Source organism: Barbus barbus (genome assembly GCF_936440315.1).
Source record: "Barbus barbus genome assembly, chromosome: 50".
Taxonomy (NCBI): Eukaryota; Metazoa; Chordata; class Actinopteri; order Cypriniformes; family Cyprinidae; genus Barbus; species Barbus barbus.
In genome coordinates, this window is record NC_136728.1 from 7,807,261 (window position 1) to 7,829,159 (window position 21,899).

Sequence of the window (21,899 nt, forward strand, 5' to 3'; positions counted from 1 at the left end):
TGAAATATATATAAAATATAAATAATTATAATTTAACAAAAAATACTCATATCCATGTTTTTACTACTACTACTAAAAAAAAGAAAAAAGGTAACATGGTTAGTTAAACCACAGTTATTGCAAATTAACCATGTTTTTGCTGCACTAACCATAGTTTAACCATGGTATTTGTAGTAAAACTGTGGTTATACAAATGGTAATCAATACGCAAAAAAAAAAAAAAAAAAAAAAAACTTTCTGTAAGGGACATTTTATCTTGAAAAAATTCTACATAATTTTTTCAATATAAAATGTTAACAGCATTTTTTTTACAGTTCATTAAAACCCTTTAATTAAAATATTTATTTAAAAAATAAATACAATTTAATTCAAATAGTGTGTAATATATATATATATATATTTAGTAGTCAACATTTGAAGTGGATCAAAAAAGTTAATCAAAATTGTCCTATAAGAGAAGACAACTTTGATGAAAGTTTTTGATGCTCTTCAAATGTTGACTATATATTTTTATATAGTCACACACATACACATACAATTGTTGCATGTGCCCTCATTACAGTGTAATTATTATACAATTAATTACTGACTAATATTAATAAATATGAATTGGTTTAGGGATAGTTGCTTGTATTTATGCACAATTTTGTTATTACTATAGTAAGTACATGTGTAACAAAGACACTAAAATAAAATGTTTCCCATTTATTTCTTAAAAATGTACTATTATAATAATCAAAATCCTGTCTAATTAACACCATGTAATTATCAACCCCCACCCCCCAAAAAATGCTTTCACAAATCATACTTTGTTGAAACTCTTTATTTCCAGGGCAATACAAAAAAATACTTTCATGACCAGATAAATATTATACATACAGCATTTTAATGTTCATTATTAATATTATTATTAATGTCACTATGTCAGTTGATTAAAGACAGCCCTAACTCTATGTCAAAAGAAGGCGATAGTTCTTGCTGTTTTCTTCGGCTCCACTGAAAGACACCACATGTTCAACCACATATTGCAATATCTTCATTATAGCTATAACTCGAAGTAAACAAACCAAAAAAAAAAAACACTTCATACATAGTGGTTTGTTGAAATGAAAAGCAAGATACCCTTGTTCTTTTTTGGGACATATTAATATTCTTCTTCACGTGGACAAGCTGAAAGCAGTCAGTGCTGACAGAAACAATCACATCCTTCCTTTTCCTACTCGTGGTTTGTTAACTTTGTTACGTCTAAATAGCTCATTGTAGGGCAGTATAGCGGCCTGCCAAGGCAAGTGCATCTTTAGGCCTCAGTAGGTACAATATTGCAGAACAGAATCAAACAGCCGCCAGATGGATGTCAGAGTCGTCAAACGCAGCTTAGACTGGAAACAACGCTGTACACATCCAAAGCTAGTTTGGACAAAAGACATCTGATCCGAAACACTTCAACATTAAATTCCAGTGAAATCTGGCCCACAAGCAGCATTTAAGAGCAACTTGCACACACTGAGGTACTGAAGAAGTCAGAATAAGGCACTATGACACAATGCAGTCCAGATCTGAAGTCACAACAGTCAGTTCTCAGCTTGTAAGTGCCACACGTTATTCTACAAGGAAATGGGAAAAGATTCCACTGGGATTTTCTAACCCAAAACACACACAAAGCACACGATAAGCAGAAGAGACGTGTTATTTGCAGGTAAGACTACACTGACGCCATTGAATCCAACAAAGTTACTAATGTGGCGCTTCCTGCTGTACATGCAGGTGAAACAGTCTGGATTATTACGAATTACCGAGAAACATTTCAAACGGTAAGTTTGCTACATTGTCGTCACATGACCTCGCCACGTAGTTTGTTTGGAGCATTTTGCGTAAACTTTCTTTTTATGCTACAAATACGCAGAATATGTTCAGAATGAAATGCTAGCTTTGTGTTTACCACTGTTTACTGTCTACTATTTAAAAAATTGTATGTTAAATAGTGCGCCATATGCAAACAGGTTTTTCAGATTTGTATCCAATTTTGCCACAAATAAAAGATATGTAGTATACTACAGTATTTTGAATTCAGCCAAAACTGTGTCTGGTATTACTTTTTTGTTTATTCATCACACTGGGAATTAAAAATGAATTTGAGCACACTGCATTGTGGGATATAGTGTTCCACACAGAGTACTGTTTTTCCAAACTGCATATTTTGGCAAAAATAGTAGGTCATCTGCATACTGTGTAAAGCGTGCTGCAGAAATAGTATAAGTAGTGTGATAGCGTGTTATTCCGAACATATCTGTTGTGTTTGAGCAAACCTCATTCCTGTCTACCTGACTAAGTTTAGACGCAAAGGAATCATGGGAAATGTAACAATTTGGGCCACAGCTGAGGTATGAAGAGAGGACTGAATGAAACTCTATTTGCATGAATCAACCTTACTCAGTCGAGCCCCCAACTAGACCTACAAACACAAAGAGAAGCTGGAAGCTACTGTATTAAAGTTCTGCTAACAATAAATAACACGACAAAGCGCACCAGTACATTCTTTCCTTATAACTACCTATAATTCATAACCTTACTAACATAATACAGTTCTAGAGTGGGATATGTATGAATCGAGCAGTGCATTCTAGAGGCGTTCGAAGCTTATCGTCACGAGAGTCAGAACTCGTGCGAATAATGAAAGCTTACGGTCTGACGCCTCCACTTCGTAAGTAAAATTTGTCTGGTTTTTGGCTGCCAGGTTGTTCAGATATTAATAGATTCACATTGGTTTCATTATAAAACTTGATATTGTGTAGGTTTAGTTATCGAGATCCTTACGGTAAGCTATCGCCAATGAGTGGCATACTATTGATACGTAAAACACACAATCATGCAAACACACGATCAAACAGACCTCTAACAAGTGCTTTACACCTTAAAAAAACAAGAACATAAAATATTAGCCCTATGTATGAGGAAATCCATTCATACCCCAACATCAGCCAATCAGTGGCGCTAGTCCCATGTGAGCCAATCACATTAAGCTTGAACAAGTCACCTGACAGTTACACAATTAATGACATGTGACATCTCTAGCTCTGCATATAAGGAGCAGCCAATCATCCGTAGCAATCATGATCCGACGGATATCGCGTCCAATCAGACGAGATGTGTTCAGCTCTGGTCTTCTCGCAGTTCGCTGGGCAGGAACTTGTATTGCTGCTGTCGGATGTGGGCGAGTTTCTTCCGGGCTTCTTCTAACTCCCTCTCTTTTCTTAGCATCTCCTCCTGAGCTGCAATGATCTGGAAATAATGCAAAACTATTAATGCAACATTCGTGGAAAATGAGAATTCATGAAAATTCTTTCTTGTTTAACCATTCTTGTGTAAATTACGAACCATTTAGGAAAAAAATCCTTCTGCTGTGACATGACAAGGCACATAAATGCAAAAATGTACATTACAATGGATTTACAAACATTTCATGCAGAATCATTCTACACGTTTCAAAAATGAATGCGATATGAACGGTAAATACGACAGTTTACAGACTAGAATTACGAAGTTCTCTGAATGAAAATGAAGGAATGAATACAACAATGTAAACATGGTTTCATACAGTAAATGATTTGCACAAACTCATTCTGCTTGTGTTTCATGCATGAATGCAACATGACTATTTACGTAAAAAAGATTACAACAAATTACTTCCGAATGGGGAATTACGCAAGAATGGTTTAAACAAGTTTATTCTTGTTTCACTTATTAATGCAACATGAATGTCAAACCATGAAAATTTAGGGAAAAAATGGTTTACACGAAATCCAATTTCCAATGCTTTCTTGAATAATTTATGAGAATGGTTTTATGAATGATAATGAATGAAAAAATATGACTAGATGATAAAAATAGCTTCACAAATGATTACACATGCTTGGGTTTCATGCATGAATGAAACATGAATGTAACAACTTATGTAAGAATGGTTTCATGGAAGATTACCAAAATGTCATATTTCATGAATGAATTGAATACGAAAAGTTCTGCAAAAATTTGTTTTGCATGAAAGCGACAAATGTAGATGAATGCAATTTACGCAAGAATGATTTGCAAAAATTTGTTCTGCATTAATCATTCATAAGAATTGTTTTATGAACGATTAATACAACATGGTTACAACAATTTTCATAAAAATTGCTTCACAAACAATTTACAAAAATGTATTATGTTTGTGTTTTAATGCATCAATGTGGCATTAATTCAGCACTTTATTTAAGAATGGTTTCACGAAAGATTACCACAAATTCTTTCTGGTCATGTTTCATGAATTAATGTGACACGAAAGCAAAAATTTACTAAAAACCGTTTACATAAATTTGTTTGACTTGTGTTGCCTGAATGCGACAAATGCGAATGAAATGGGAAACATTTTCTTGTTGCATTCATGAATGAAACTGTAATGGATATGTTTTATGAAATGCATTATGGACAAATCAATACAACATCATTGTGGCAATTTATTCAAGAATGTGTTATACAGGTTTGGGTGCTTGTGTTGCATAAATGCATCAAATGCAGATGAATGCAATTTATGCAAGAATGGTTTTAACTAGTGCTGTCAAACAACTAATCACTTCCAAAATAAAAGTTTGTGTTTACATAATATATGTGTGTGTACTGTGCATATTTATTATGTATATATAAATACACACTCATACAGTATATATTTTGAAAATATTTACATGTATATATTTATATTATATATATAAATATTTAATACACAAATATATATTCTTAAATATATACACATGCATGTGTGTATTTATATATACACATTACAAATATACACAGCACACACACATATATTATGTAAACACAAACTTATTTTGGATGCGATTAATCGCTATTATTTGTTTGACAGCACTAGTTCAAACTAATTAATTCTGCTCATTTTATGCATGAATGTGACAAATGCAACAAATTACGTAAGAATGATTTCACCAGCGATTAGTTTTGCTTGTGTTTTGTGCATAAATAAATGCAGCCTGATTGAAAATCATTACGGCAATTTACGCAAGAATGATTTGTACAAATTTGTTTCACTTGCGTTGCATGAATGCAAACAATAGTAGATGAATGCAAGAATGATTTACAAAGATTTATTCTGCTCATTTCAAGCATAAACTCAACAATTTATGGAAGAATTGTTTTCTAAACAATGCACACAGAAATGATTTATTTTCATGTTTCAAGAATGAGTCTCAATGTTTGTAAACAACGTTGAAGTTTTAGATCTAAAAACTGATCTCCAATCAGTCCTGTGGATTGTTTAAAACCAGTTTCCTTAGGTGAAGACAGCCAAATCGTTTGTGGTACAATGATACATAAATAATGCTTATATATTATAGCCAAGGAAAAATGCCAAGGGATGTTTTTTCTTCCAGTTTTTTTTTCGAAATGAGTTTTTCCTTCGGCTGCTGTCTCAGTGACAGAGAGAAAAGGCTTCATATTCTTTAGTGCAATGTGTAATTTTAGCATACTGTGCTGGAAAAAAAAATGAGACTGGATCTGCAATAGACATCCCGTTATTTTGCAAAGAGAGTAACATTTTTGTGGATTTAAGGAATGGGACGGATAGATCAAGGCTTGACCTTCTGAAGAGTGGCTGACTCAGTGCAAAAAGCTTCTTTTTGTCGTGCTGGCAAGGATTTGAGTGTGCACGCAAACACTCACGCCATCCACTCAACGGGCTTTCTCAGATGTTCAGAATAAATGCCCAGTGCCCTCTCAAGATGAAGACAAGACATGAAGGCATTCTGGGAGGAAGGAAGCTTTGAATAGGCAAACACGCAGTCTTTAATTAATGTGCATTTGGCCTGGGATGAAACGTGAAAATGAGCTGTTTGTGGATACAGCAGCCCAGTGTAAGATGCCAGCTGTGGATGCTTGGTACAAAACCACAGCCTTCAAACCCTGCTGATGGCTTTGTAGATCCATAAATGTCAAATCTCTTTTTAATCGAGCAGCATTACTTCAGAAGTCAAGGAATATTCAAAAACAGCTTTGGACAAACATGGAAAGAATCTCACCTGAGCGATTCCTCCTACGAATTTCGTTTTAACCACGACGCTGTCGTCTTCGGCTTTATCAAAGACTGCTTTCTGCGCTGCCTTCACCAGGTTGTCAGACGCTCTCTTCACTGCGTTACCAGCAGCCTGTGCAAATACAAAACCAATTTTTTTAACTGAATAATTCACTTAGATCTCATATTATTTTGTATTATTCAAGTGATTGTAACCTGTAATCTCCTCATGGCCTCTGAGTCCTGGTCCGCTCTGACTTTACAGGCCACCAGCAGCTGAGCGGTGGAAGCTGCCACCTGTTTGGCAGAGGAAATGAGCTTCTCCTCGCTGGCATGACCCTGGACTGAAGCGTTAGCAGCCTCACACAGGTTACTAGTGGCGGCCGCAACCATTCGGGCCTAAAAGAGGGTAGAATTTAAATTAATAATTGTTATTTAGCTGATGCTTCTTGTTAAAGGAACTTCACTTTAATTACAATTGTTGATTGTAACAACTTACAGCTGATATTAGACCCTGGGACCACTGGCCGTCATCTACTGCATTGGCAGGGATGGAGCCCACCTACATAAAAATATAAATACAAAACAAAAATTATTATATATTAAAGTAGCATTGTTATTTCAGTATTACTTATGTACTATTATATAATTAGATTTTTAAATTTTCACTTAATTTTAATTTTAAAGTTGTAGTAATTTTATGTGGTTTTTAGGTTTTATGATAACATTTCTATTTAGCTTTATTTTTATTTCATTTTTAGTGCTTTAGCTTCATTTAGTTCAGTTAGTTGCACAGGCAATTTCTGTTTATTTTTTTAAGTTAACACAAACAATTTTTAATAGCAATAACAACTAGTAAAAAAAAGAAAAGTAGAAAAATGTATAGCCTATGTAAAAAAAACAAAAAAAAATTTAGTACCTTGCCCTGTGCTACGAGCTCTCTTTGTGCGGCCGATGCAGATTTGACCAGAGCGCTGGTTGCTGCAGCGATGGATTTTGCCGCTTCCAGGATCTGCTCCTCAAAGTCCAGAGACTCATCGGCTTGCTGCGAAAATAAGAAAGCAAGAGATGTAACAAACTGTGGATTGTGACCTTGTTAACTGTAATGAATACTCTTGGCTCACGGCTGGCTAGACATGAAACCATGATATTACCTTCAAATAAATGCAGTTATTATAAAGATGAAATACTTCATCTATGCTAATGGCCTGGCAAGAATCCTCTCACCAAGCCATTATGTCAAAAACATTTGTGGAACTGAGATTTTATTATTACCTATTATTATAATATCTTTTATATTTTATTTTATTTTTTTTAGCAAGACACATGCTTTGTTTTTCCCAGAAAATAAATAAATAAATATGACAAATTTTCACCAATTGGTTAATCAAACTCCTTTGGAAGACAGATTGACATACGTTCCACTACACAAACAAAGAGTATTAGTTTGTTCATAATAGCATATTACTAGTCTGCATGTAATACATTTCCAGTATATAGTATGTAGTATACAATGCACAGAATGCTCATTTTTGTGTGCATGAAATGTGAAATGGAAGGAGCATTGCATTGTGGGATACGGTAAACCACGCAGTGTGGATACGGTGCACAATATCACAAGTAGTATGGTAGATATGCTGTTTTGAACATACTCTTTATTTCACTATGTTTGTAATGGAATACTAGCCTACTGCATACTGTACAGCATATACAGACAACTATTTTTAACAGTAAGTCAAACGGATGGCAATACAGAAATGATAAATGTTTCAAACAGCAGTATGCCACACTGTTGTCACATGATGTGAAAACATTTACTTTGCACATAGAATCCCTTTGGTTTTACAAGTTTGATGAAATAATAGTTAGTGATGTTGCAACTGTTGCAGATATTTCTTCTAGTTCATTTATCAAACTGTAAATGGATGGTTACATTAAGTGCATTGTGTACTCTTGTTATATACTGAAACTTTAATGAAAATTTGGTGCAAAAAGCATACTACATACTGCATTGATAGTATTAGTAGTATGGCAGTATGCTATTTCAAACACAGCCAAGCCGATGAAAGGGAGAAGGCTAGATGTAACTTCGACAAAGTGATCCGAGAGTGACACCTTGTGGCATGGAGGTGCCACTTAGGTTCCCACTGTTCAGAATCAACAGCGTCAAAGGAAACAGCACAACTCTAATGGACCTAAGACACACCCTTGCATGACACCTACACAAATTGATCTGTCTGAAGCCCCAAAAGCACACACGTTCATGAACAAGTCATAAACAGAACACACACAAGTCTGGAGACAGAGCAGGACACTGTAGGAATATGTTTGATATATAGTTGGACAGAATAACAACCTAATATATCAAACATATCAAACAGAGCCCTGCATAAAGGCTTCCAGGTCTACATCACCTCCAGAACATGGGGAAAGAGAGGAGAGGATAGGAGAGCACAAGAGAGCAGGGCATGCTGGGATAGCAGGGAAAAGACAAGGATGGATAGAGGAGGGAAGGCTAAAGAGGGAAGTGAGGAATGAAGATTAGGGGAAATCGTAAAGAAAGCTCCAGGTGCCATAATAAACGCCAATGAAATGTATCCTGATACGTGCTGAATTTCAACCTCCTTGTATACCATGTAACAGCAAACAAGCATGTTCATGTGCTATAAACCAGTTCAGAATGAGTCTTGGGGTGTGATGTAGAGCTCTAAATGTGAGACAGTCTGTGAAATGTGGTTTATCAGAGTCTGCAGAGGCTAATGGAATGAAAAATTAACAATGAATGTTGGATAGACAGATAGATAGACAGATAGATAGATAGATAGACAGACAGACAAACAGACAGACAGATAGATGATACATAGACAGATAGATAGATAGGCAGACAGACAGATAGATGATAGATAGATAAACAGACAGACAGATAGATGATACATAGACAGATAGATAGATAGATAGACAGACAGACAGACAGACAGACAGACAGATAGATGCTACATAGACAGATACATAGACAGACAGACAGACAGACAGATACACAGATAGATATACGGGATGATAGACAGATGGATGTTGTCTCTCTGTTCAGTGTTCGGTCTGTGGCAGTAAATGTGAGTCACTGACACACTCAAGGGGGGAAACAGTTTCAGCTCTGAGTGGCAAAATGTGGATGAATGTTTTTTTTTTAGGTGAAAAGCATCACTGACAGCTGAGCTATAATACAGACGGATGAAACAATACAAGCGCTTCAGGGAAAATCATTTCTAAAAAGTGCTGACCTTGAAGATGAGTTTCAGATTGACTGACTAAAAGTTCAGCATGCTCTAAAACGAAACTTCATGATACTGAATAACTGAGATGCAAGACAGATCACAAAACAGCCCAACAAACCAAAAACCAGACGATCATTTCAAATTCAGAGCTCACCAGACTTCAAAATCTCAAATTGTTAATGTACAAGATGGAAAAAAATATAACCACAAAAAACAAAGACAAAGCAACACAACTTCCCAAACACCATAAAAAATAAAAACACCACATCCTGAAGTCTTGAAATCCTAAAATTACAAAAATAACATCACCTCCCTCCCCCCGATTACAAAACAGGAATGAAACGATCCCGCAGCCTTCAGTGGAACTGATCTGATACAGCAGTGTTGGCAGGCTGATCACTGCAGTGTGTGTGTGTGTGTGTGTTTGGATTCAGAAAATTGATGGATGGATAGAAGGATACCTTTGGTTTGGCTCTGGGCTTCAGCTGCTCCAGTTTCTTGGCCGCGGCCTCGATGGACGCAGCAGCACCCAGGAGCTCTGTCTCCGCTATCACTGTGGGGTCCTCTGGGTCCACCCACTCTGAACCTGAGAGGATGAGCAAACAAAGTCAACATGACCCTCATTTTCAAATCACTTACATTACTGATATCTAATACATGCACATTGAAAAAGCAAACACATGGTATGACGATAAAATAAATTAAGCAAAAAATTAACGAAAAAAAGCATGCGATGGGGATTCAAACCAATAGCCTCCTGTTATAGAGAAAATCACATTCCACCACAAGTCTCTTACAAAAATGACCATGAGAACTTTCCATCAGACAACATTGTTACTATGTAGATGTTAATACTCTACAGAAACTCTAGAAACTGTATATATGTTTTAAAGGAATTTCTAATTTTCATGCCAAATATCAGTTCTCTTTTAAATTCATTTAATTTTACTATAAAAAAACTATGGTTACCATGGGAAATTTTATTAAGGGCAGCAATTTGTATAATGTGTGATGATGAATGGATGCCACAACCTTTAATAACTATAACTTCAAGATAAACACTGTTCTTAGTGCTGACTGGCAGGTTATTACAGTCGCAATCATTCATTAATTGCTTAGATGAACATGCACATCTTTATGTTATTAGCCATTTATGGAGCAAACGTGCTTTGCAATACATTCTTCTTTACCGACGATCAAGAGGCACTAAAAGACGTCTGTTTTGTTCAAACAGCTTGTGAAAACAGATGGTGAGAATGTGTTTGAGGATTGTTAAACCTGAGGGAATTCAATTCTATCCCTTCTTCTCTTTTCTCTCACACTATAACTCATTGTATGAGCGTGTGTGTCCATGCTGGTCAGTTACTCAAGTCCGTCTGTATGTGTGTGGCCTGATATTGGCAAAAAACAACACTGTGTATCATACTCACCTCCATCTGTGGCAGAAAAGGAAACAACAACAAAGTAGTGTTATAGAAAGAGCAAGAGAGCACCATCAGCCCAACGGCTCTATTAAACCGGCACAAATTCAGCTCAATTGACCTGCGATTTTCCGTATACCATTACCAACTCGTATACTATTACCAACTCGTATACCATTACCAGGCCCGCAAGAGATCTGTGCTTGCGAAAATCTCAGCAGAATACGAAAACCTGTCATTGGCTAAATTAAATTAAATGTGTTTAATTTTTTTCATTATAAATATAAAAAAAAGGCTGTATTGATTTTTTGGGGATAATTATAGTGTTAATAAAATTATATTTAGAGGAATAATTCATTCCAGTCAAAACGTCCATCCCTTATTGTCCTCACATCAAAATCCAGTATATCAAAATATTTGTTTAGAACTGTTTTGGTCAGTTTTTACTTGCAAATTATGTTTGATCTGTGCATATTTCTCTCCTGATTCAGACGAGACGACTTTTTACACAATATTATGGATAGAGGACTACACTAATTGTGTTGCTCCCGTCAATATTCACTAAAGACAAATACTTTGGGACCAAGAAACCCAGAACTTTCCTTACATGACCTGCAACACCCACTGTAGCATATCCATTTGTGTGTCCTCACCTTTCATTGCTTCAGCAGTCTGGATGAGCTCTGTGACTGAGCCCGCCACCTTCTTGGACAGCACGGCCAACTGCTGTTTCTGTTCGGCCGTGGGTTTCTGCAGGACCTGTGTGGAGTAAACACACGAGGTTAATCACAGAAACCCAAGCAAATACACATCCTGTAAAAGAAGTCGGCACGCCCACTCACGAGCAGGACGTGTTCGAGCAAGTCGATGTATCCGGTGGTGCACTCGATGCCGTAGAGCAGAGATTTATTCCTCACATCCTCGCCCACTTCTGGGTGGTACGCGGCTTGCTGCAAGACACAAACACATATTTATGGTACGTGATGATTAGCTCCAGATGGAATCTGCAAATTTTTGCGATTTTGAGGGAAAAATCTCTAGCTTTATATGAATCTGTGGCATGAAGGAACTGCATTACATCAGGATGACACTAGAGGGCGAAATTTAGGAGTCAAAAGTAGGTTAGTGCCAAATGACATTGATAAATAGAGCAAACGGCATTCATTGCATATGGAGAATGTATATAAACACATTTTGTTGGTATTCAAGTGTTTGTGGATTTCCACAGCTGGTCAGCGTACGGTGAGACTGTTTGTGTGAGTGGGCATATGTCTGTGTGATGGTGGATAAGCACCTTGCAGGTGGTCAGCATGTCCGAGATGGCTTTGCGGCTCAGGTTGGCAGTGGATATCACGTCCTCCTGCTGAGCAGAGTTGCCTGCTGCCACTGCTTTGGCCGTCGCAACAGTGATGCCCTTGGTCATGCGGATGAACTCTTCCGGAGTGGTAGATTTCTCCGGAACGTCCTTGGACTGGAAAACCTGGAAAGCAGATGATGCAACAGTCAGGGAAATTAAGAAATATTTAATACATAACATAACATCTACAGCTCTTAAGTGAATAATACATTTTTAGAATAGGTCACATGACCACAAACGATTTTCTGTGCACTAATACACTAATGCCGTCAGAATTTCCTAAAGTCCTGATGGGCATCTGATAACAGGAGCATTAAACCAAAAGATAAATCTCTTGCCTTCCTGTACCACTATCTCAATCGGTCACACGGCCTCTGATAAGTGGAGTAGGGATGCCCATGGCAGAAGGAGAACAGGTGGAGAACAGGCAAACACTCGCATGGTGTATTACTCTGTATTACCAGTTCATATCACAGATGGATGGGATTTTACCTCTGTCTGGGCTAAAATTAATTAGGCTGGACCTAACTGATCCTAATTCACAGCCAGATTGTAATACAAGTTGATTGTATTAGCATCTTAATTAGGATCAAAATGAGCATGACATGTACTAACTAGTCCCAAGTGCTTAAAGGAACAGAAAATTATAATTTGACAAATGTCTCAGTGTTTTTTTTGTCCATACAATGTTGTTTAGATCCCATTGACTTTCAAAATATCTTCTTTTGTGTTCCACAGAATAAAGTCATACAGGTTTGGAACAGCATGAGGGTGAGAAAATAATGACCGTATGTTCCCTTTTGAAGAACCACTCTTTAAGTGTGAAAAGCACAATATCTTTTGGAATATTTCAATATTCACATAAAGAATGTTCCGTACAGTGAGTTCCTGTTTGATGCACTCAATAGTGGCTTCAAGAGCCCTCGTCCCACGAGTGGCCTCATCTTCCACCGCTTTCACAGTTTTCAGCAGAGAGGTCACGTTCGTCACCATCACCTGTAAAACATAGGGAAGTCAAAGTCTTGGACTGGCTTGGAACTCTTTTTTCTGCTTTATGTGTCACAGCTTAAGTGAGCTCAACCAGAGAATGTGAACAGTTTTGTGGCCAGTTTTTCACCTGAGCTACGACAAGAACAGCTGTATCGAACAGCTCTGTGAAATATCAGACAAGGTCAACCAGATTATGTTCTTTTTAAGGTAAAAATTTTAATCTAAATCATACATCAAAACATTAGAATATAGTCAGGCGATCAAACAGGACCTTTTAATGGACCACAGCTGAGGTCTGTAATGGATTCTAAATCTTGCTTTAGGCTAAGTTTTAAACACAAAAGGAAAAAGGAAGAAACCTAAGAAAACAAAAGAGGGCCTAAAACAAAGCCCTGAGGGATGCCACCACTACTTTCAACACACACTGAAGAAACACGCACATACAATGTCTGAAGTAAAATCTCAGAGGATCTGAAGTCACCATATGTTGGAGGAATGTAAAAAATCTTTCCATTAAGGTCACAACTGCATAACACCTCATTATTTAAGTATGCTAAATAAAACATATCATGTTGCATGTATGTGGAAGTTAATCCCAGAGGTTTAACAGCATCAGGTGAATGATTAAGGGATTAGAGAATGCTGGAAAATATGTGTGGTAGACATCAATTTCTGTTTAAACAAGCCTGGAGATAGTTCTATTCACTTCACATGATAAACAGTGTGCACTGATCCACAGAATAACTGTAGAAACGAGTGCTGTTTTAATTTTCTTTTAATTAGGTTTACAAAATTAATACGTATTGCCGTGTAGCAAATCATACATGGCACTGGAGAGAAGACAGAAAAAGGAAGAGAGGAAGGGAAGGAAGCAGTCCTTATGCTGTATACACACACAGCTTGGTTCTGTACCCTGCTGCGTGGCCATTGAGTCACTCACATACACACTATGATCACTGTAAGATAGGGTTTGATTTGTGGCCACACAGCCAAGATGACAGCGAGCGAAGACAGCACCCAGCCAAGAAAATGAGAGACAGGGCCAGCTGTTAGATAGGCGTACACACATACACACACAGTGATAGTCATCAGAATAAGATATGATCCTCACTAAGACACCTAATGCCTTTCTTACAAACAGGAACTTACAGACACGCACACAACATTCTTCAACCAAGCATACCTTGGCGGCACTTTTCAGCTGATACATGGAAGGATCGTCTGCTGCCTTGCCCGCAGCACATTTAGTGGCACTAATCAGCTCAGCCAAAGCTTTAGCGACGTCTCTGACTGCATTTATCAGTACAACCTGAAAGAGATAGAGAGAAGACTTTATCACAGCCACCTTTAGTCATAATATGCCACTGGCTTTATCCACTCCCATAATGCATTGCACTCCTCCAGGGGTGCAGTTCTTTATCGGAACCACCTTTATAATACCATACAATACATTATGATTTATTAATCCTCAACTGGTAATTTAGATTTTGGCCAGCCACTGGCTGTTAGAGTGAGTCAGAGAGTGTCTGCACCCAAACGTCGAGACATTTGAGAAGAAAGCTAATGATATTCTCATTACACTCAGTCAGGGTGTGAAAAAGGATAAATATAGTCCAGGATAAAAATATAGGAGCAGACAGAATTAGAACACACTGGGCATTGGGTAATGGCTGAAATTTTGGTGTTGTGAAAATCCTATGACAGATTATAACAGCGAAACACGCACCTGTGTCTCGGGGTCCTCTGAGCCCATGCTCGTAGCGCCCAGTTTGACCACGTCAGTGAGCTGTGTGATGGTCTTGGCAGAGGACTGGGCCGCCTGGGCTAGTCTGTCCTGGCTCGATGCAGCACCAGACACAAGCAGCTTGGTGTCCTCAACTAAAGCTTTAGCGGTTTTCAATATGTTCTCTCTAAAGTGTGCAGAAACAAATACGCTTCAGATAACTCAATGAGACACCCAAGATTATGCCGACATTAATAAAACAAACCTTTGACATTTTATGTATGCGATGCTGAAACTCTTATGTTCTACTAGGTCTTACCTGTGGTCTGCGAAAGACTCTTCGTTCTCTGCGTTCAGTGTGCCGGCAGAGGCGAACATGATGGTTGTGTCCAGATCAGCAATGATGCCGGAGACAGAACTGGCTGCAGTTATGCAGGCCTGAGTTCCTTTATTACCAGCCTGCAGGGCTGATAACACCATGGACACCTGCAGGAGAGAGTGAATCACACTTCATTATAAGCTCCATAGGCAGAGTTGGGACAGTTTTCCAAGCCGTTTTCTCAGGCGTTAATAATAAAATGAATATTTCATTTATTTTATCCAATGTATTTAATGTATTTAAATTTAAATGACGGTTTTATTCACACATATAATGAAATTGATAATAATAATAATAATTGTATGTAATGTTTTGAGTGTTATATAATTTAATTAGTTCAATTTTAAAAATACATATATTATATTGTATTGTATTATAATTATAAATAGTTTTAAAAGGTTGTTTAATGTAATTACATTAAATTGATTATATAGATAATATAACATTTAGATTATATAAATAGATTATAAATATTATACAAATATAGTATTTAATAATATTATTAACAGATAACAATAATAATTCAAGAATGTTTTGTGTATTATAATTATATAATTTAAATAGTTTAAGAGTTTTATATATTCATAAACAGTAAGTGTTAGAAAGTCAATATATTATAATTACATAATTGAAAGGATTCAAAACATTTTTAAAAATATATTATAATTACATAATTTAAATAGTTGAATTAGAAATACATAATATATTGCAACTACGTAATTTAAAGTTTAATTAAATACATATCCATACAATAATATTATTGTTATTTCTTAATATAATATAATTTTCCATCAAGCTACAATAGACACAATACAAACAGGTCCCAGACCTGTATTAACATAACTGCTTCAACCATCACCAACATCAGAGAAAGACAAATACTGAGTGATGGACTCTGACAAGCTACTTAAAAAAGATGGACAAGTCCATTACACTAACACTTTGAGAAACAGAGAGAGAGAGTGAGAGAGCGAGAGAGAGAGAGAGAGTGAGAGAGAGAGAGAACAATTGAGTTGTCTTCACGAGTAGATGTGAAAGTCCATAAGGGAGGCATTCAAATGCAACATCCCTATTTATGTTTCTCATACAGAAATGACTGCAGGCAGAGCTGAGGTTTGAACTGAATGGGGCCGGTGGGGGACGTGGACGTATTGAACAGAGCTCATTTAAAGCAGTGAGGGGTCACAGCGCCACCACAGCGGGACAGACCGACTCCAGCTACTGAGATGTAATCAAAGACAATATGACACACTGACGAATGTCATCTACTGTATACAGTCTCAACTAGGGCTTCTGGCATTCATTCCAACAATAGTAGAAAAACAGCTGGAACATAAAGAATGAAAAGTGCAATCACTGAAAATAAGCTGGCGACTCTCATTGTGCCTGTCTGAGTCTGTTTTCCAGGGTGTTGCTATGCAGTTTCTACAGTGTTGCTGGTGGCTCTATGACTGTTGTTATGGGGTTTGATTTGAAACTTTATTTTGAACATGTAAAATAAATATAATAAAACAAAACAAAAACAATACAACACAATACAAAACAATTTGAACTTAAACATGTCCAAAAAGGAAGCATAAGCTTGATATGGTTGATATGATGTAGCAAGTTTAGCTGGAAGAGTGCTGTTATATGATTGCTAGGATGTTGTGGGTGGTTGCACAGGTGTTGCTATACTAAAGTATTGTAGCTATGTGGTTGCTAGGGTGTTGTGGGTAGTTGAAAGTATTGCATTGTGATTGCTAAGATGTTGAGGTGGGTATTAATGACATTATTATGTGGTTTCTAGGGCATTATAGGGGGTTGCTATGGTGTTTTTATGAGGTTGCTAGGATGTTATGGTTAGTCGACAAGTTGTTGCCATGTTATTGCTAGGTTGTTGTGGGTGGTTGCATAGGAGTGTTTCTATGCTATTAGTAAGGTGTCGCCAGTAATCAATAGAGGGTTGCTATGTTATTGCTAAGCTATTTTTTAGTGTGTTGTTGGTGGTTACCAGTGAGTTGCTAGGGTGTCATAGGTAGTTGACAGGGTGTAGCTACATTATTGCTAGGGTGTTGTGGGTGGTTGCATAGGTTTATCTATGCCTTTACTAAGGTGTCATCAGTAATCAATAAGGTGTTGCTATGCTATTTGTAGGGTGTTTTTGGGGGTTGCCAGTATGTTGCGGGTAGTTGACAAGATGTTGCCATGTTATTGCTAGGGTGTTGTGGGTGATAGCATAGGTGCTTCTATGCTATTACTAAGGTGTCATCAGTAATCAACAGGGTGTTGCTATCTATTTTTAGGGTGTTGTTGGTGGTTGCCAGTGTATTGCTAGGGTGTTGTGGGTAGTTGACAGGACATTGCTATGTTATTGCTAGGGTGTTGTGGGCAGTCGACAGGGCATTGCTATGTTATTGCTAGGGTGTTGTGGGTGATAGCATAGGTGTTTCTAAGGTGTCATCATTAATCAACAGGGTGATGCTGTGCTATTTTTTAGGGTGTTTTTGGTGGTTGCCAAAGTGGTGCTAGAGTGTTGTAGGTAGTTGACAGGGTGTTGCTATGTTATTTCTAAGGTATGGGTGGTATCACGTCCACTAATGTCCGTATGATATTGGTCTCAATATAAGTTTCAATACAATTTTCAACCATTTTTTGTTTACAATGTGCAAATGAGCCTTAGGAAGTGCAGCATACCTCTAAATAAACCAGCAGTATTTTAAAAGTGAAGTCAGAAGAGGCTTTTAAAACAAAATTATTTTCTAATGCCATGATAAAAAGTTAATAGAAACAAAACAAAGTAATACAGCAAACTACACAGAAGAAACAGCCTCCCACAATCCCGAGTGAGCCTACCTTCTCTGTGACAGCACGGGCGTACTCGATCAGCTCTCTCTTGGTGAAACTGTCCGTCGGGCTCATCTGAAGGGCTCCGGCCTTCTGGACCAGATAGATGCAGCCGTGACCCAACTCCTGCACCCGAGTCTTGATCTGAGATCCCACCTGGAAATACAGCCATGATATCAAGTCTAAGAAAGAGTTGGCATCCAAGTCAGCCTAAATCTGGGTCTAAATCTGAATCTATTCGTGCTCTGCGACTGCTCTAAAAGCCACTGCCTCCGTTCAACAAAGCTCTATCCAATAATTAAGAAGTGATTGTGACGGCCTTTGAGGGGGCCCGACAGCACTGTATGTTCATTACCTGACACACAGATCCATGGGTGGGCGGCTCTTCATTATGAATATCACAACGGGCTTTTAAGGCTTGTGGGGGTGCACGGTTGCTATGGTAACGGCTGCTTATGTAAAAATGTTAGTGAAGAGAGCTGGTGACTACCGCGTCCACGTGTCGGCTTCCTTTTTTCAAATGTGAAGAGAGCAAAGGTGTGAAGTGTGTCGGCTAGTGTTCGCACCTTTGTTCACAGGCTTAACACCATGCAAAATGGAAGTATAAGGTTTGCTATACGACACTGACCAAGTTGCATGTGTTTGCACTAAATCACTAAATAAGGTGTGAATGAGTTTATTTTTCTATATTTAAGTGCTTATGATACATTATTGTGGATGAGATTTGAGAGTGAATAATAATGAAGTTTACAGTGAATTTATCTATTTCTCATTTAAATCTATCGAATGGCTTCAGAAGATTGGAATATAGTGCACAAGTGCCAATTTTTATATTAATTTTCTGTTATATCAAAAGCATATAAACATTTTTTTACTGTTTTGATCAAACAATAATTTAATTTATTTCCTTTTAGTTTTTCTATAATAATTTTCCTATATGTTATTAATAATACTAATACTAATGATTAATCACAATTAATCGCATCCAAAATGAAAGATTTTGTTTATATAATGTGTGTACTGTGTATATTTATTATTTATATATAAATACACACATACAGTGTATATTTTTTAAATATTTACATGCATATATGTATTCATACAATTTATATTAAATATAAATAGATTTAATATATAAACATAACATATTTTTCTTAAATATATACATGCATGTATGCATTTATATATACATAATAAATATACACAGCACACACACATATATTATGTAATCAAAAACTTTTATTTTGGATGCGATTAATCACGATTAATCGTTTGACAGCACTAATAATAATGCTACCCTGCATCATATTCACTGAATGAAATCAAACATTTGTTTCTTAATAATTTCAAGGTGCTGATTCCAAAAATAGTGCCTGTTTTGCTCCAGTACTGTATGTCACAATATTTCACAGAATATGATGCATTTTGTTGGCTTTCAACAACCACTTGTAAGGTGAGGAAGTCTTGTATTACCCCTTAATCACCAGAAAAACTGCCACAAAGACATGATTCATATCTTCCTCTGAGCCAGGTTATTTGTATTTGTTCAATTCTCTGCCGATTTTCACATGTACAAATGATTTGGAAATCATTATTTATGTTAATTTTATGCCCGGTTTCTACTTTTCCCACTCCTTTGCAGATTGTCAGTTAAATTATACATTTTGAATACTTCGTTTTGCCATTAAAATGGAACCTTTGGACTGCTTTTTGATTTTGATAAGTGCATTAAATCTGATACATGAAAAATCCTACATTCTTATTTTGTGAAAAAACTACGTTTTTATTGATATTTCTGAAGTCAGTATCATCAAATTAGGTAATATTATGCCTTTTTTTGCAAATCAGCAATTCCTTTTTGCTAGACTCAGGGCTATGTAATAATAATATAGCGCATAAGTCATATAAACTAAATTTATGACATTTTAGGGTGTTTTCTTTTTCGAGTTCAATAGTTCTTTGACTGTATGGTAAAGAGCATTCTGGAATTCTAAAGGCCTGTTTTTGTATTTCACAGAAGAAAATTTTTTTAGTTTCAGTATTAAAAGTTTCAGTATTAAGTGATCTGTTTCCTTTAAGTCTGGAGTTTATGTGAGGTTTAGGCCATCTGCGTGTCCATTAGCGTGTCTGTAAATGTGCATTTCTCAGATCACTGCTCTGGTGGGGGTAGAGAAACACTTGCTGCACTGATCCTCACCTCCTCTGGCTCAGCAGTGGCAGCTGCCAGACGGCCTTGTTGTGCCAGCTGGCTGTAATCCACCATTACCTGAGACGCCAGTCCACCCAGCTCCTCCGGACATGTCACTGACTTCGTCATCTAGGGTCACATAACAGAAGCAAAAGCTGTGATACAGTGACTAAAGATGTGAGAAGATGTTGAAGCATTTTGAGTGATCGTCCTCACCATTTCCTGTGCAGTAATGGCAATGGCTTTTGAAAACTTCACCATGGTCGTCTGGTAATCCACAAAAGTGCCATCAGGCTCCGGCGGTGTTCCTTCATCCATCTGTGAAGTAAAGAGACGCGAATAACAGTGATGTAATGCTGGATCCAGTCCTAATACAAATTACCGTCTTTGTGTGGTTCATGTGCTCGGCGCTGCGATCATTCCCGCAGAAAATGATCAGAGTGCAGATATTCAATTGGCTGCCATTGTCTTCCACCATGAGTCATGACAGTATAATGAAAGATTGCGTGCATCCAGAACTGATCAATGGAGATGTTGTGCCAATTCAGTCTAATAATGAGATACAGAGGCAGCTGTAGTATCTGTGACACATTTACATACGAGTGCCAGCTAGAGATGACTTTGATCAGAAAGCATTCCACAGGATTCTTCTTTTGCAGTCTACAAAAAAAGATTTTTATTAAAATTTAAATAAATTAATTTGATAATTTTTATGAATTATAAATATATATATATATATATATATATATATATATATATATATATATATATATATATATATATATATATATATATATATATATATATATATATATATACACACCTACCTCATAATTTTTTTTTTTTTATATATAAAAATCTACCTCTGCTCTAAACTATAGGGAGCTCTTTTACATTAGGCCTACTATAAGGTTACAATTAACAACAGAGCCCAAACTTAAATTGAATTACCATTTATTTTTAATAATCAACACTCAAATAAAAACAAATTGTGTGCGAACATGTAAATTGCACTCAATGTAGTTTTTAATTTTAAATGTTTAATTATTGTTGAAATATGGCCTAATCATTTACACAGTGGCTGTCATTACTTGTTTCATAAAAGATTTATTTAAATATAGCCTACATTAAATAATTAAGACATCACTAACAGGTAAAGTAAAATATAATGAGTATATAGTCTAATATTTTGCAAAATGCTCTTCTCTAGACTTAATTTCTCTGGTGAACTAACGAACTGTGGACACTGATGACTTTCCTGAGGTAAATGAAATAAATGTTACATTTTGTTTACAAGCCGTTTTAAATCACATCTTTCCACGAGTGAAACACTGATTGAGCAAATACATGAGGCATGAGATGTTAATTCATGTTTATTTCACATTAAAACTAGAAGTAAAAATGAAGGGATGATCGCACTCACTCGTGCTGCCGTCGCAACTGAGGCGTTTATACAGCGATCTGTCGCGCCTCAAAGAGTGCCAAAACAGCATGTATTGCCAGAATTTCCAGAAAAAATTGAATGATTTTTGAATTGAATGAACACATGCGTACTGAACCAAAAGACCAGTACCGAACATTTTCAGTACGAATACGTGAACTGTTACACCTCTCTCTCTCTCTCTCTCTCTATGTATGTATGTATGTATGTATGTGTGTGTGTGTGTGTATACACACATACATAC

General features: G+C 36.7%; 1 protein-coding gene across 1 annotated transcript in view; it reads right to left on the reverse strand.

Annotated features, from left to right (window-relative positions):
* Positions 1-814: 814 nt before the first annotated feature.
* LOC306868478 (talin-2) overlaps positions 815-21,899 on the reverse strand; it is a gene marked incomplete at its 5' end in the record, with an annotated part of 78,877 nt that continues 57,792 nt past the window's right edge. The window contains 16 exons of the mRNA XM_079414666.1: positions 815-3,279; positions 6,066-6,191; positions 6,275-6,457; positions 6,558-6,620; positions 6,978-7,103; positions 9,792-9,916; positions 11,405-11,510; positions 11,594-11,701; positions 12,046-12,231; positions 12,988-13,104; positions 14,282-14,407; positions 14,825-15,008; positions 15,141-15,307; positions 18,036-18,182; positions 20,224-20,343; positions 20,431-20,532. Of these exons, the coding sequence (XP_079270792.1) occupies positions 3,151-3,279; positions 6,066-6,191; positions 6,275-6,457; positions 6,558-6,620; positions 6,978-7,103; positions 9,792-9,916; positions 11,405-11,510; positions 11,594-11,701; positions 12,046-12,231; positions 12,988-13,104; positions 14,282-14,407; positions 14,825-15,008; positions 15,141-15,307; positions 18,036-18,182; positions 20,224-20,343; positions 20,431-20,532 (2,115 nt within the window). The 3' untranslated portion in view covers positions 815-3,150. The remainder of the gene's footprint in view (positions 3,280-6,065; positions 6,192-6,274; positions 6,458-6,557; positions 6,621-6,977; positions 7,104-9,791; positions 9,917-11,404; positions 11,511-11,593; positions 11,702-12,045; positions 12,232-12,987; positions 13,105-14,281; positions 14,408-14,824; positions 15,009-15,140; positions 15,308-18,035; positions 18,183-20,223; positions 20,344-20,430; positions 20,533-21,899) is intronic.